Source organism: Pseudorca crassidens, chromosome 1 (assembly GCF_039906515.1).
Source record: "Pseudorca crassidens isolate mPseCra1 chromosome 1, mPseCra1.hap1, whole genome shotgun sequence".
NCBI classification, from domain to species: domain Eukaryota; kingdom Metazoa; phylum Chordata; class Mammalia; order Artiodactyla; family Delphinidae; genus Pseudorca; species Pseudorca crassidens.
This window is the reverse complement of record NC_090296.1, coordinates 185,330,334-185,347,999: the sequence shown is the minus strand read 5'-3', so window position 1 is coordinate 185,347,999 and position 17,666 is coordinate 185,330,334. Positions and strand designations below refer to the sequence as shown.

Sequence of the window (17,666 nt, the reverse complement as noted above, 5' to 3'; positions counted from 1 at the left end):
AAACACCTCAAATGACCCCATAACACCTTTCAAATTCCCCTCTCATTTCTCTGCTCCCCTTCAAAGCAAAATATTTTGAAGGCAGTGATTATAATCACTAGTGTTTCCACAGTCTCTCCTCAACACACTCTATGCAGTTTCCGTCCACACCACTCCACCCAGACTGCTCTTGTCAAGGTCTCCCAGGGCCTTTGTGTTGCCAAGTCCAGCATCACGTCTCTGTCTTCATCTTACTCACCCAGTACTGGACCCAGCGAACTACTGCTGCTTCCCTCTGCCCTTTGGCAGTCTGAGAAGACAATATTAGAGCTTCTATTTTCACTTATTTTTTTTTTCCTCTAAAACAAGTAAGGAAGAAATTAATCTTTACTAATAGGTAAAACCCATTTTTATACTGGTGCCCTCACTTGGTTGCCATAGCAGACAAATAAATGTCACATGTGCCACACAGGGTGTGCTGAGGGATGCTCCACAATCAGAGGTATGCTGTAGTTTATTTGTGCACAGTTGTGTCGGCTTATGGATTACATTATCTTTAAAAAAAAAAAAAAAGCTTTATTGTGGTGAAGCATACATATTGGAATGGCCAAAAAGTTCGTTCGGGCTTTTGGTAGCATCTGACAGAAAACCCGAACGAACTTTTTGGCCAACCTGGTATCATGAAACTGACCATTTCAGCCATTTTAAAATGCACCATGTAGTGGCATTAGAAGTACATTCACATTGTTGTGCTACTGGGACTTCCCTGGTGGTCCAGTGGTTAAGACTGTGCCTCCATTGCGGGGGGCACATGATCGATCCCTGGTCAGGGAACTAAGATCCCGCATGCCGCGTGGTGTGGCCAAAAATAAATAAATGTAAATAAATTCCATTGCTGTGCTACCATCACCCCCATCCAGCTTCAGAACTTTTTCGTCTTCCCCCACTGTACCCATTAAGCAATAACTCTCCTTGTCCCCCTCCCCGCAGCCCTGGGAAACCATCATTCTAATTTCTGTCTTTCTGAATTTGACTACTCTAGGTACCTCAGAAGCAGAATCATACGTCCTCAGAAGCAGAATCATACGTTATCTGTACTTTTGTGACTGACTTCTTTCCCTTAACATAATGCCTTCATAATGGATAAGCATAATGGATAAGCTTCACCCGTATTGCAGTATTTATCAGAATTTCAATCCTTTTTAAGGCTGACTGATATTCCATTTCGTTATATGCATATAGCACGTTTTGTTTATCCCCTCATCTGTCAATGAATATTTGGTTTTTTCTCCGGCTTTTGGGTACAGTGAATCATGCTGCAGTGAACATGGGTATACGAATATCCATTTGAGTCCCTGCTTTCAGTTCTTTGTGGTATATACCCAGAAGTGGAATTTCTGGGTCATATGGTGATTCTAGCTTGAATTTTTTGAAGAAGCACCATACTGTTTCCCACAGCAGCTGCACCATTTTACTGTCCCATTAGCAATGCACAAGGGTTCCAGTGTCTTCACATCCTCACAGACAGTTATTTTCTGTTTTGTTTTATTTTGTTGGTAATAGCCATTGTAATGGGTGTGAAGGGGTATCTCACTGAGGTTTTGATTTGCATTTCCCTAATTACTATTGATATCAAGCATCTTTTCACGTACTTGTTGGCCATCTGTATATCTTTTGGGAGAAATGTCTATTCAAATCTTCTCCTCATTTTGAGGGGTTGTTTTTTGTTTTTAAGCTGTAGGAGTTCTTTATATATTCTGGTTATTAATCCCTTATCAGATGTATGATTTTTTTCCCAGAAAATATATATCAGGTATATATTTTCTCCCAAAATGTGGATTGCCTTTTCACTCTGTTAATAGCATCCTTTGATACACAAAAGTTTTTAAGTTTTGATGAAATCTAATTTAACTGGTTTTCCCTTTTTGCCTGTACTTTTTGCGCCATATCCAAGAAATCATTGCCAAATCCACTGTCATGAAGATTTTCCCCTATGTTTTCTTCTAGGAGTTTTATGGTTTCAGATATTATGTTTAGGTCTTTAATCCATTTTGAATTAATGGGTTTTTTTGGGTTTTTTTTTACGGTATGTGGGCCTCTCACTGTTGTGGCCTCTCCCGTTGCGGAGCACAGGCTCTGGACGCGCAGGCTCAGCGGCCATGGCTCACGGGCCCAGCCGCTCCACGGCATGTGGGATCCTCCCAGACCAGGGCACGAACCCGCATCCCCTGCATCAGCAGGCAGACTCTTAACCGCTGCGCCACCAGGGAAGCCCAGAATTAATGTTTTATATGTTGTAAGATAAGGGTCCAACTTCTTTCTTTTTTTTAAATCGATGGTTGTTTAGCAGTTAGTTGTGATTTGGGGTGTGCTCATGAGAGGAGGTGAGCTTCGAGTCCCTCTACCTGCCATCTTGTCTTTCCTGCATTTCCCAACTCTCTTTTGCATGTGGATATTCAGTTTTTGCAACCCTATTTGTGAAAAGACTGTCCTTTGGTCTAGTCATCCTTGTCAAAAATCATTTGACCATATACGTGAAGGTCCATTTCTGGTCTCTGTATTCTACTCTATTCATCTATATGTCTGTCTTTATGCCAGTACCACACTGTTTTAATTGCTGTAACTTTGTAGTAAGTTTTGAAATCAGGAAACATGAGATCTCTAACTTTGTTCTTCTTTTTCAAGATTGTTTTGGCTATTTGGAGTCCCTTGAGATTGCATATGAATTTTAGGATGGATTTGTCTATTTCTGCAAGAAAAAAGTCATTGGGATTTTGATAGGGATTGCATTGAATCTGTAGAGCAATGCAGTACTTTAGGTAGTATTGACATCTTAACAATATTAAATTTTTCAATTCATGAAGACAGGATGTCTTTCCATTTATTAGTGTCTTTCATTTCTTTCAGCAATGTTTTGTTTTTTTCAGTGTATCTTTCACCTGCTTGGTTAAGCTTAATCCTAAATATTTTTTCTTTTTGATGCTATTGAAAGTGGAATTGTTTTCTAAATTTCCTTTTCAGATGGTTAGGTGTATAAAAACACAACTGATTTTTGTGTGATGGTTTAAAATCCTGTGACTTTCCTGAATTCATCTATTAGTTCTACCAGGTTTTTGTTGTTGTTGTTTTGTTTTGTTGTAGATTCTCAGGTTTGCACCTATCTTTGATACTTCCTCTTCTCTCTTGCTCTCTCATTCCTCTACATGCAAATAGCCACCAATTCATTTCAGTTTGTTTTGATTTCACAGTGTTTCTAATCTTTGACACTTTCTTTAGTATCATTATAATCCAGTGTGGTTGAATGAATATTTCTATCCATGATATCTAGGGCAATGTGTGAGAAATTAGTTTATAAAATAGTCCTTTTATCTCTCTCTCCCACTCAAATCTCTAGGAGTTCCATATAACAGTAGAGGCTCCAGCCTTCTCTCCCATCGTCTCAGAAGCAACACTGAGGCTATGGGCTCAGGAAGACCTAAGGTGGAAGCAGACATGCAGCTTACTAGCTGTGTGACCATAGGCATGTAATGTAGACCCTCCCTGGAAACTGGTGATGATAATAATAATAACTACCTCAAAGGGTTGTTGGGAGGTATAAACCCATTTGGGCTGCTGTAACAAAATACTGCAGATTGAGTGGCTTCCAAACAACAGGAATGTATTGCTCACAGTTCTGGAGGCTGGGAAGTCCAAGATGAAGGCACCAGCGTGGTCACATTCTGGTGAGAACACTCCTCCTGGTTCATAGCTGATACCTCCTTTCTGCGTCTTCACGTGGTAGAAGAGACTAAAGATCTCTTTTTTAAGAGCACTAACCCATTCATAAGGACTCCACCCTCAAGACTTAATCACCTCCCAAAGCGCCCCCCCCAACACTATCACACTGGGCATTATTATTCCAACGTGTGAATTTGCAGGGGTGGGAGGGAGAGGGACACAGACATTCAGACCATAGCAGGAGGCTTAAACAGGACGATGAACATAAAGCACTTCGTAAAACACCCCCTTTCTCCGACTCCCTTTCTCCAAAGACACAGATGGGATTGATCTCCTGAACCCTCTTGTCTTTATTACTCCTTTGGCACTTAACATCTACTGCCTTGTACTATTATCTTTTTATGTGTATCTGTGTTATCTTCCCCACAAAATATATAAATTCTCCAGAGGCTGAGAGTTTGTCTTTTTTTCTTTTTCCCTTCCTTTGTGCTTGTGGCATATTGTAATACAATACCTTATACATGGTAAATGCTCAGTCAATATTTGCTTTTCAGTTGTTTGACATAATGAAATCCTTTATTGCCTGGTTTCCAAAGTCTTCAGAATTGATGTTTCATTTATTTCAAGTAGTTTTTCCCCCCATTTTGATTTTAAAACATCTGACAACACTTAAAAATAGCTAACAAGAAAGTAATGAAGACATCACCACTTCCTGGAAGACCATTTGAATGTATTTCAACCTATGTCTCTATCAAAAGTGGAAAAAACAAAGACAGACCAGGGTTGCCAGATAACATACCCAGTTAAATTTGAATGTCAGATAAACAACAATTAATTTTTGTTAGTATAAGTATGTCCCATGTGATATTTGTTGTTTATCTGACATTCAAATTTAATTAGGTGTCCTGTATTTTTGTTTATTAAATACGACAACCCTACCACAAAGGTTTTAAGTTTAAAAAAAAAATTGTGAGCAAGCATTATTCTCTGTTGAAATGAGACTATTCCCGTGTGCTTAAAGTGTTCTTGTGTCAAAAGAATACAGCTTGAGACATCATTATGAAACAAGCTTTAACCACAACTATGACCTTACATGGAAGAAGCATGTGATGAAAAAGCTAATGAAAGATAACATTAACTGAAATATCAACACACATTGCTTTGGAATATAAATGAAAACAGTTATGTTTCCGTAAAATGCAATTCTGTACTAAATGAAAGAATTGGTTGGGCTTTAAAACCTTTTATAGTGAGTGTGTAAAATGATCATATTTGCATATCTAAGTCTTCTCAGAAATACTATTACTCTTCATGTTGAAGACATGACTTAGAACTTACAGGACAAATCTTGAGAAAAATTAGAATTATCTGTGGCATGTCCTATTGCCACTCGGGAGAATATAAGTATAAATTGTACCTGTCAGCTTTATTTATTCAAGATGTCAGTGAGAACTTCTATGTGACTGAAGAACTTTTGGACCTAGTCTTCATTTTGGCACCACATTAGAATCTGATTTGTTTTTAAAAGTCATGACTAGTTTAATATATACTGATCAAAATGACTAAGAATACCTACAGTGTCCCTGGGGAGTCAGTGTTACTTCAGACTTGTTACCCAACCACATAGTGCAACCAATGATTTGTATCAATACAGCATGTAGGTCAATTCATCACATCCTCCACCATGAACCACATGGTTCTACTAGGTAAAACATGGAACTTGTCATGCACGTAGCAGCTTACCTTGAGAGCTGGCTATTCTCCTATGGCTTGAACTCGGGCAATTCTCCACTTTACTTGATTGTTTTAGAAGTCTGATCCATAATACAATAGATTATTACCCTCGGAGAAAGAAAGGTGTTTTTCTTTTTCAATTCAACAATATTTATTGAAAGCCTAATATGGGCTAGGCACCATGTGGAGGAATGAGCAAGAGAGACATAGTCCTGCTCTCGTTGAGCTTGCATTCTAGTGAGTGGAATCACACAATAAACAAATAATGAATGAACAAGGAAGATAACTGAGAATGGTAAATGCTAGGCAGCGGATTGAATAGGGGCGTGATGTGAAAGAGCATCTGGGTGCCCTTTTAGGTTCGGGGATTAAGATAAGCCTACCAGAGGTGGTAGAATTTCAATGCAGGTCCAACGGAGGGAAGACGCCAGTCAGACAAAGATCTGGAAGAGTATTGGAGCAGAAGGAGGGCGAAGTCCCTAAAACGGGATGAGCCTGGTGTGCTCTGAAGGAGAACCAGTGTGCTGAGAGAGAGGATGGTACAAGGTGAGGCTGCAGGTAGACAGAGGCCAGATTATGGAGGATTTAAAAGAACGGGGATTTATTCTAAGTGTGATGGGAAGCCATGGGATTTTTCAATTAAAAAAATTAAATAAACACACAATATAATCCTTCAAAGTAAAGGTAGTGTTTTAACAATGAGGAAAAAGTAAATGCTTTGAAAGAAAATTAAGCAATGGAGAAAAATATTTTTAAAGTTAACCTTAAAATTGACCTAATCATTGTATCATGAAGTATTGATTAAACCAAGATTTTCTCCAAAAATGAAGAATATTATCACCATCTATTTTTATTGAGAGAAAGCTGGTTTAAAATGATGTGTTAATTTAGAAATCTGGTTGAACGTTTTGTGATAAATTAAAGGTCCAATTTTAATTTCAATTTATATAGATGCTTAGTTTGAATGGGTGTCATAGGTGAGAAAGATTCCTCACAAAGAGACATAGATCTAAATGCAAGAAGTGTATGCTTGGCTCTGCTACTAAGTCATAGGCTCTTTTTGCATTTCCATTCAGCAATTGTGCAAAGGTTTTTGCTAAAATTTAGCTTAGTAATTTTCCATCCTCCCTTATGTCAAATAATTATTCTTGAAAACGAACTGAAAATGAAGAGTTTTTATATTCTTAACAAAGGGACTTTAAATCCACTGAAAAGCTACATTTGGAAGATTTAAAACAAGTTCTTAAGAGTCCAGGTAGGAGAATTTTTATTAGTGACACATACCATTTTTGGCAAAAGAAAAAAATCATATTCACCCAATGATGAATTTCCAAACACCCATTTCCCTCCTTTCTCTATAGTATGAGATTCTTTCTCAGTCATTTTTAGAATATTGTCTTTACCTTTAAGAGATTCTATGTGGTTTAAAGCTTTTTAGAAAATTGTAGATAGCGTGCTACTGACAACCATTTGCCATTACAAAAGGAGCTCAGAAAACGTGGCCCAAGGCAAGGAGCTTTCTGGGTGCACCTGTAGGAGGCTGGCGGAAGCAGCGTGGGAATGGTCACTGGCCCGAGGTTAGTTTACACACGAGGCAGAGCGGACTTGAAAGGATGCACCAAGTTATCTAACACAGGCTGCCAAGGTTCAGAATGGAAAGGTTAGCCTTCTCCGGCCTGCTGCCAGTGGCTGGGCAACAGCTTGAGGACACACTAGAAAGAAGGATTCCGTCAATTCACACTACAACAAATAGAAAAAAAAGCAAATTGACAACAGAAAAAAACCCGCCCTTTGTCTCTCCGTTTCCCTTTATCACTAATGTGTAAGTGGTGGGTCATAGAATGTTCTTTAGTGTGTGCCTCTAAATAAACCCTTAATGCTGACCTTTTGCAACTTTCCTTTCTCCTTAAGTCTGTAGTCCATATTTGTTTCAACATGATTTCATCTGGACAAAAATGTTCTGTAGGTGAACATACATACGGTGGTATCTGGCCCAATTCTGCACCCCCTGGAGACAGCCCTGGTGCCAGGGGGAGGGAGAGGGGGAGGGGTGGGGGCAGCATGGGGGGCTGTGGCTGACAATGGAGATGCTGACCAGGCCCCGGGGAGCAGTAGAAGGAAAGAACAGTAGCAGAGCTTACCAGATCACTGTGTGTCCATTCTACTTCAGGCCTGATTTGAAGTAGCGGTATCCTTATAATCGATTCAGGGAAATGTGGTTTCAGCAGCTACTTAGAAGCAGGAAGAGGGGAAAGAAAATAAGCCAAGGAATAAAATGTGGTTGTTTGCCTACACCACAGATACCTTGATTTCAGTTTCACTTCCATTACTGGAACATTCATCAACGTACAAGTCAGAAATAATCAAATCTCCTGAAACTTCAGGATACGGGACTTAACACGTGTTAGACCAAATTTTTCACCTCTGAACGGTAATTTACTATACAGATAATTCTGTTTATTGTCTATTCATGACTCTGGTACTTTCTTAGTAAATTCAACGATATCCAGGTCTCAAAAGAGGCAACTGGTGAATTGATGTGCTTATCAGTTATTTATATAATTTCTCAATTATAAAATTAACAAATGACAAAGCATTAATTGAGTCAATGAACCCAATTTTAGAAGGAGGTAAAGACCTGAGTACATCACTTAATCACATTAAGTTAACAAAAAAGCAGAGCTGAAGTACATGCTTAGGAAACCATTTGTCAAAAAATAGCATGAGCTAAAAGCCATTTAAAGACCAGCATAGACAAAGGCTAAATTAATATTTCAAAAGTTCAAATTATGTTTTTCCTCCTCTTGTGCAAACATACAAAAGGAAAGGGAAAAGGGAGGTGGAAAATTTCTTTTTAAGCATCTAAAATGATAGTGAATGAAAGGGCACCTGGTTAATGGTAACTTGTACTATTTTATACACGATTCTTCCTTAAATTTAAAGGTTTCGGTTAGGATCTGTATCTCTTAATTTGAAGCTATTGAAATTCTAACAACAAAAACTGTGTTCACACGAGGTAACTCCTTTAGAATGTCAAAAATAATCTTTGCCTGTAAAAATGTTCTTTGCCCCCTGGTGGTGAAAATATTATTATTTAATTTTTTAAAAGTTAAAAGACTTCCATTATGGAGTCTTGGCACTAAAAATCCTTCCATGGTTGCAAAAAATAAGAGAGGATTATATATTGAAGTGGGAGAAATGAAGCTAGGCCATAGGTGTGGTAAAGGAATTTAAATTTCTCCTATCTTACCATTTAGAATTGTTGATTGCTAATTCAGTATTATTTCAAAACGCCACCTCCTTTTAATAAATTTAATAGTAAGCATTTATGAGGCATGGAATTTCTATGCATAATCTAATGCCTTAGCTGTGCGGCGTGTTGACCGAGGTGATCAGCAACTTTGCACTGTTTCCTTTGTGTTTCAGTTTGGCATCACAAACAACATTAGAGCTCAAGGGCACAATGCCAAAGCCAGCCTGTTGAGCCTGGAAGAATATGAAGAGGGCTGTTCAAATTTTCTTTTGCAGACTAATTGGAGCTTTTGTGTATGAGGGAAGTACAACGATTGCTGTACTCAGTCTGAATGGAGGAGTCGGGAGAGACTATCCTTGTTGGTTGGTTAAAGGTAAAAGGGGAAAAGCTAATTTTCAAATTTAAAAAGTCAGTGAGTTGATGGAAACCTTTGAAAAATGAGGGATAATCTTGGGATTATGTAAGATGTTAGGAGAAAGAAATTTTTACATGGATTCTACTGAGGCACGTTAAAGTCTATGTAAAGCAGAAGACATTATCTGAAAAGACAGAGCTACTTCAGGGTAAGACAATCACCAATGAGTCTTTAATGACTTAATGGTGAATGTATTTTCCTTTCCTCTTGTTCATGTGTGTCACGTGCTTTTAATTAGGTATTTATTAAAGCCGAATTTGGCAGGAAAATCATGAATAATATGTTTTATGGAGTTGGAACAAAAAAAAGTAAACTGACTTTGAGAACCAGTCATTATTTTGTAAAGGTGGTCTTGTCTGCCACCATCTTGGGCAGACAAGTGATTGGACAAATTTCCGGTGAAGTGGGCATTTGCAGCCTAAGTTTAATAACAAATGACTTTAAACACAAAATCTAAACATTTAAGAATAGATAAGCTTTATTTATGGAGCCCTTAATACAAAGTAGATAGAGACCTTCCATAACATAATGGTAACATTTAAATAGCAATTACTATATACCAGGCTCTAATTATCTCACTTAGCTCCTACAACAATTTTGGTAGTATTTTATGGTCTTGGTAGTATTATTATCCAAATTTTATAGATGAGGTAACTGAAACACAGGTATCACCCAGCTAGTAAGTAATAGAGCCAGAATTCATACTGAATCATCTGGCTCTAGAATCTGTATTCTTTTGCACTATGAGATTAATTGAGTAAACAGTACATTATCCAGAGAAGTAAAAGCCATAGTGTCAACATGATAGAAGTGTATTTATTATTTATAACATGAAGAACATCTGCATTTATTTATGAGGCCCTTTAAAAGATTAAAATTCAGTACTGCAATAAAAAAGGGATTATTTTTCAAGAAGGTGCTTCCCCAAAACAATATTTTTCTAACCTTTGTCAACTCAATGTTTGTGAATGATGTTTGCATAAATAAATTACAAGATAATGTTCCATTAGAGAACAATGATATCTTAGAACTTTAAGTCCATATATTTGAGAAACAGCCAAAAAGGGGCAAAAGAGAAAATTTCAAAATAATATTCCATTGTATGGATATACCACATTTTGTTTATTCATTCATCAGTTGGTAGGCATTTAGGTTGTTTCCAACTCTGGTTAGTATGAATAATGTTGCTATGATCACTTGTATACAAGTTTTATGTTTTTACTTTTCTTGTGTATATACCTAAGAGTGGAATTCCTGGGTCATATAGTAACTCTATCTTTCGTTTTGTTTTATTGTTTTTTTTTGTTTTTTTATCTTTCGTTTTTTGAGGAACTGCCAGACGGTTTTCCCAAGGCGCTGCATCATTTCACATTCCCACCAGCAATAAATGAGGGTTCCACTTTCTCCACATCTTTACTAACCTCTTTTTTGTCTGTCTTTTAAATTACTGCCATTGGAACGGGTGTAAAGTGGTATCTCTCTGTAGTTTTGATTTACATTTTCCTAATGACTAATGATGTTGAGAAGCCTTCATATACTTATTGGCCTTTTGTATATATCTTCTTTGGAGAAATCCATTGCCCATTCCAAAAAAATGTTGAGTTGCAAGAATTCTTTACATATTCTAGATGTAAGTCTCTTATCAAGTATATGATTTCCAAATATTTTTCTCCCGTTATCTTGGTTGTCTTTTCACTTTCTTGATGGTATTGTTTGTGACACAAAAGTTTTAAATTTCTGTGTAGTTCAATTTATTTTTTCCTCTGTCACATGCTTTTGGTGTCATATCTAAGGGACCACTGGCTAACCCAAGGTCACTAAAATTTACTCTTATTTTTTTAAATAAGAGTTTTATAGTTTTAGCTTTTACCTTTAGGTCTATCACCTATTTTGAGTTAATTTTTTTTTATCTTTGGTTTCATGTCTTTCATTGGTTTTGTAAAATTCTTGGCCATTGTTTCTATAATTATTGCTTCTGCTTCATTCTCTCTCTCTCCTCTTTTTCTAGGACCCCAGTTATATATGTGCTAGATTTATTCACTGTGTCCCACATGCATTTTTTTAAACATCTTTATTGGAGTATAATTGCTTTACAATGGTGTGTTAGTTTCTGCTTTATAACAAAGTGAATCAGCTATACGTATACATATATCCCCATATCTCCTCCCTCTTGCGTCTCCCTCCCACCCTCCCTATCTCACCCCTCTAGGTGGTCACAAAGCACCGAGCTGATCTCCCTGTGCTACCACATGCATTTAAAGCTCTGTTCTCTTACCATTCTTTTTTCTCTCTGCTTCAGTTTGGATGTTTTTTTCTTGACCTATCCTCAAATTCACTAATCCTCTCTTCTGCTGTGTCCAGTCTGCTGTTAAACTCATCCACTGAGTTCTTGATTTCAGATATTACATTTTTAAATTTGAGATTTTCCATTGATTCAATTCTCTGTTGAAATTCTGCATCTTCTAATCCATTTTGTCCACTTTTTCTTTTATTTTATTTTATAAACTATTGCTCTACTTTATAATAGTTATTTTAAAGTTCTTATCTGGACTCCAATAGCTGGCTTATCTGTGGGTCTTCTATTATCTATTTTTTTCTCTTGACTATTGGTAAAATTTTCCTGTTTTTCTCACATCTCATAATTTTTTTTATTATGTACCAGAGTTTTATATTAAAAACAATAGACAATAGGATTGATGTTATTTTCCCCTAGAGATGAAAATAGACAAATAGGGTGAGGATCAGGGATGGAGCTGGGTAGGGATTGGGTTGGAGTTTTAGTAAGATTCATTCAACTTCTGGTTTCTCTGTTTCTTAGGTGTGATTCCTCTGGGCTTTTGATAGAGAGCCTGCAAGGTTTCTATCTCCTCAACCCAGCAGATTCACTTCTGCTTTTCAGAGGTTTTAAACTTAAATCTTTATCCTCCTATTCATGTAACTTCAGAAATATTGCAAATGTCTGGAGGGAGAAGACTGCCTGTGTATTTAAGCAGGCTCCTCTTTTTCGGCAGAGTTCATTTTGTATGCACTGGTAGAATGTGGGGAGATTTTACTCTTCCTATCCTTCAGTCTTTCGGCCTCCTGCATGACCCCAGAATTCAGCAAATATTCTGTGGGAAAGCTGGCTGTAAGTCTGGGCCTCCTCTCTACATTTCCAATCCATTACACAACTCACAAGACTGTTAAACATTTCACTGGCTTCTCTCTTCCTGTGTACATTGCCTCTGCCTAGGCTAAGCGTCATCAGTCCATGCCCAGAATCATTAAATGTCACCAGATAAAGAAAACAGCTGTTCATTGTGAGCTCACTTAGTCCTGGCTTCAGCAAAAGAAGATTTATTCAACTGCATTGTCCTCTGGGGGATGAGACTGAACACGTGAAGATGCCAAATTAGAAGTCTAAATGTAAATAGCACTGTGGTCTTTGCAGAGACCTAGACCAGAACAAGCAAGGACATCACTTCAGAGTGGACTAGTGTTATTGGAACTGGTAGGAAGAAGCCTCCAGAGCAATACCTTATAGCAGTGAGAAGCAATAGCAGTGCTGTATTGAATAGACTTCAGTTCTGCTTTTCAGCTTGACCTTGGGAAGAGAACTATTCCCTTTAGATGGAGGAAGTCCTTGGGGTTCTTGGACAACATAAGAATAGAGCTCAAGAGGGAAATACCAGATCACTAAAATATCAGTGGCAATATGGCACCAGTTTCAAATGTTATACTGCACTTAATTTAATGGTCAAATTAGGAGAAAAGATGAATGTTGGGATATCATGTAGAAGTAGTTCTTAAGATTATTGCTCTCATTTTATTTTGATGTTTTAATCATTGAATAAACAGTAAGCTAACGTAGATGTGGTAAAAATGCCTCTCACTTTAAGAAAACTGATATATCAAAAAATCAAACTAAAAAACTGTAGGGGGAGGCATGTAGGTGGGGAGGTGTTCACAGGATTCCATTCAACTAATTGAATGCTAGCATGTGCTATGCATTGTGCTTGGAACTGGGAATACACAGAAAAGGTGATACCCTTTGCTATGGACTGAATGTTTGTGTCCTCCCCAAATTCATATTTTGAAGCCCTCATTCCCAATGTGATGGTGTTTGGAGGTGCAGCCTTTGGGAGATAATTAGGTTTAAATGAGTTCATGATGGTGGAGCCCACCTTGTGGGATTAGTGCCCTTGTAAGAGGAAATGCTAGATCTCTCTCCCCCTCCCCCACACTCCCACCATGTGAAGGTACAGCAAGAAAGCAGCCCTCTGCAACCTGGAAGAGGGCTCTCACCAGAACTCGACCATGCTGACCTTTCCCCATTACAGACTTCCCAGCCTCCAGAATTGTGAGAAATAAATGTCTGTTGTTTAAGCCACCCAGTCTATGGTATTTTGTTACAGCAGCCCTTGCTGACTGAGACACCCCTGCTCTTGTATCTTTGAAAGTTAAGCCTCATGATGAATTTAAAATGGGATTAATTCAAGCATATATATTATTTTTAAGCAAGATATACTTGCATTCATTTAACTATTTTAAAATATATATATTTTTTTAACTCTGCAGTAATGGAATGATTTCTTCAGTAAGATTTACTTCCTGGATCCAGGTATTGTTTTTCTAACCTTTGACAAACATAATATATTTTTACTATGAGAGCTTTATCATTATCCTGTTGAGCTTAATTCAGCTGTCTGGATCCAAGATGGGAAAAGCATGAGATCAAACTCTCAAAACTGGTCAAGCAAAAGCTAAGAAGAAAATACGGTTCACACAAGAGAAAGCAATAGCGGTGAGGAGGAGGATGGAGTAGGAGGTGAGACACTGGTGGGAAAGAGAGGAGGTTTTTAGCCTAAATGTCATTAAAAATAGACCTCAGTTGGGAAGGGAACACCAGTTGGAAATCGGCTAAAGCAGATAAACTACACTTCCCCTAAGACTATGATTGAGTCACGCTTATTAATTTCTGCCAGGTTGCCTACTTTATGGTATTATGCCTATAAATCTTAATTCATTATTAGAAGTATGCTTTTTGTCTTGGTTCAAATTTCACTTCTTCTTCACCTCTCTCAAAAGGATACTTTAGACTACTCACTAGATTTGCCCCTTTCAAGTCCTAGGTTCAATTCCTCCTATATCTTTGGGGATGGAATAATGAAATGTGTGGAACAGAGGCCGTAATCAATAAATCAGTTTTCAAATATACTCTTAGTTTTCAATAATTGGGGGAGGGTAAGAAGGTAGCTGTTTCAGGGATATTTGGGATGTTCCAGGTGGATGCGCGATGTCTATAACCGTCCACGTCTCTTAATCTGTGTCAATACACGCACAGCTTCTCAGAGCCCGCCAGCGACTGAGAGGCATTTCGCGGAGGCCCAGCTCTGGGGCGCAGGTTTCTCTACTTCCGGCCCCGCCCCCTCTCCCGCGGTTGCTAGGAGACGTGATGTCACCGGAAGCAAGGCCTGGGATAGGCTAAGGCGAGGGGAAACCTCTCCCACCCGGTGCAACCACAGCGCCCGGCGCTGGCTCGCCAGCTGTTTGTAGGCCTGGGTGAGGGGCGGGGGTCCGCGGAGGGTAGAACCGCCCGCGGCCCAGCCTGTCCCTCAGGCTAGGACCGGCCGCGGGGCGGGCGACTCCGGGGCGGCTGCCGGTGCTTCCGACTGACAAGCGCTGTTCCCATAGCCCGCGCTGCCCGCTGCGTCCCTGGTCTCGGCCGACGGCGCTGCGCGGCGGGTGACCTCTCCGAGCCCCGCGCGATGACGGCGCCCTGCTCCCGGCTGGCCCGGCTTCCTCCGCGCCGCCGGCTCCGGCTCGTGCCGTTCCCGCCGCCGCTACTGTTGCTGCTGCTGGCGGCCGCGGGGCCGGCGCGCGGCTGGGAGAGCGGAGACCTGGAGTTGTTTGACTTGGTGGAGGAGGTGCAGCTCAACTTCTACCAGTTCCTCGGGGTGCAGCAGGTAAGCGGGGCCGGCCGGCCGGCAGCCAGCCCGCCGGAGGGCTGCGCCTCCGGGGCAGAAAAGTGCGGGTACGGGCGGAAAGGAGGGGGTGGGGCGGACTCTGACCCAGTTTCCTCCGAGGGAGCCGGGCACGCGGGGCAAGACTTGGTCATACTGGGCTCGTCTGCCGTCCTCAGCCCGATCCACCAGGATCTCCTCGTAACCAGTCTCAGAGGGAATGACCCGCCTTCCCCAATTCCTCACCGCCCGGCTCCCCTTTTCGAGTTCCAGTCTCAGTGACAGCAGTCTCAGTGACAGCCTGGACGGTGCCACCAGCCTGGGGTGGCGATCCCTTCTCTTTCCTCTGCCATTCTGGGGGAGATCCTTGCACCCAGCTGTGCAGGAGGAAGACGGAAGAGTGGTGTGGGTAGATCTTTTACCCTTTCCTTGCCTGCCCCGTGAATGTGGGAAGGAGTAGTCGTGTCTGCCTCCAAATTTTCACCTTCCCAATTATACTTATCTATATTTTAGCAGCCTCCTTTCCTCTGCCTTTCCGGGAAGACAGGAATACATTTTGGTTGGCCTCTGGGTTGCAGAAATTTTTCTTGCACTGTACTTTGGAATCTTTGTAGCCTGTTGGATTAGGCGTTCGTATCATAGTTTAGAAATCTGGAGGAACTTGAAGCCTCTACAGTGTTGGTCCTGGAAGTCATAGAAGGAGCCATCAAGTGTTCGGGGCAGTAGAGGCACTTGGGGAGCTCCAGGAAGAGAAGTCCAACCAGTAACGCAGGATCGTTGTCTTTTCCTTTCGTTTCGTTTTCTTTCCTTTTCTAGCTTGAGACTTTAACTTGTAATGTCCGTTTGTTGCTATTTACTTACACCCTGGGAGTGGTGAATGAGGGTAGATATCCCGTCTCCGACGCCATTTTACTGGTTTAAGAATTATGGAGTTAAAGACTTAGAATTTCACACTATCTGATTGAGCCCTTCATAAAATGCTTTGAATAGTTATGGGGGGAAAAAAATGTTTACCAACAATTGTCATTCAAGGCACACTTCCCGTGACCAGATGTGAAGTGTACATTTCACTCCTACAGGTTATCATAAATTTGTGTGAACTGTTGAGCTTAACATTAAATGGAAATTTACTTTTCAATTAAATATATATAATTGAATATAAAATAGCAGTTGCCATGGCACCATGATTTTAACGAATTTCAATTTTGTAAGTTATAAAGTAGTTTAAGAATTTCACACTTCAAATTCTTCTGTGCAAACGATTATGTGGCAATTGTCTTTAGTCATTGTCTTCACCTGGTGCCACTTCCTGCTTGTAGAGATAAAGTATACCTCATTTCAAAGTAAATGGTGTCTCAATATGTGTAAAAATCACTAGTGAAATATAAATCTGAAGACTTTTAAGAATGCCTTTAATATTGAGAATATTTGTTAGAATTTACCATAGTTGATTAAATTCTGTAGCTAGAGTCTTTTACAGAACCTATCCAAAGATTTTGAAGATATTTTCCAGTTATTCAAGGAAAATTAAGCCCCTTTCAGAGAATACAGAAACTTAGTAGCAGTGGTTTAAATTTTAGATTATGTAATCTAGCTTGCATGTGAACTCTCATAGAATTTTCATTTATAAATTCATGCAATTAAATTTGCAGAGTTAATTAGGCAGTGTGAACAACCAGAGCATTTAACTATATGGGCAAAGGTGGGAAAATAAAGAAGCATAGGTAATTGAGAAGATTCTGTGTGGAGGTAACATTTTAATAGAAGGATCCAGAAAATTGTTTTCATCTGTGTTTCTCTACCCAGTTGTGTTAAATTGGAAAGAATGCAGATGAAACTTTATTCTACCTAAGCAGAGAAACTGATTGGAACAAGTGCTTTACATTACATTGAATCTTAACTTTCTTAGGAGACTTTCAGGAGACCAGAAATTTGGTAGAGACAAATGCAGCCTGTCTTATGTCCTTAATGTGTAATTTTCAGGCTAAAGCCAACGAATCTCTTCTTGACTAGCCAGACATGAGGAACCAGAGCAAAGTAGGTAGGTTACTTAAGAGTGGTGACCTGGCTTTACACACTTAATCAGTTTTGTTGTCCATTCTACAGAGATTTGGTTCATACCTACTAAATATTAAACACTGGGAATTGACCAGTATGTAACACAAAACCCCTAGACTCATTTTAGTAGGGGGAAACAGTAAACAACCAAACAAGTAAATATAAATGTCAGATGGTCAGAGAAGTCCTCAGAAAGAAGTAAGGGAGTGAGCCATGTTGATAAGTGCATTCAAGGAAGGCAAACGGTTAAGCGCAAAGGCCTTGGAGCTTACTTAGTATTTGAGGAATGGCAAGGCAGCCAATGTGGCTGGAGCAGGGTGTATGGGGAGGACAGTAGTAGATGAGATCAGAGTCATGGGGGGCCGGGGAAGATCTTGTAGGGCTTCAACGTAAGTCATGAGGACTTCGGCTATTATAAGTAAGTTGGGGATCAAGGGGGGTTTTGAACAGAAGAGGTACATAATTTGACTTAAATTTCAAAACGATTATTGAGTTGGAGATCAATGATATGTATGTTATCAATTATTGGATAATTGTGGTGTACAATGTAGAATGGACCTGGGTGGTG

The 17,666-nt window shown here is 39.6% G+C and overlaps 1 protein-coding gene across 2 annotated transcripts in view; it reads left to right on the top strand.

The window, feature by feature from the left end:
* The window catches only part of DNAJC1 (DnaJ heat shock protein family (Hsp40) member C1), a 363,633-nt gene that overhangs the window by 141,227 nt on the left and 204,740 nt on the right, over positions 1–17,666 (top strand). The window contains exon 1 of one of the 2 annotated variants that reach the window (XM_067702972.1): positions 14,580–15,043. The exons of the other annotated variant lie outside the window; for it this stretch is intronic. Within the exon in view, the coding sequence (XP_067559073.1) occupies positions 14,846–15,043 (198 nt within the window). The 5' untranslated portion in view covers positions 14,580–14,845. Of the gene's footprint in view, positions 1–14,579; positions 15,044–17,666 lie in introns of those variants that run through there. 2 annotated transcript variants of the gene reach the window in all.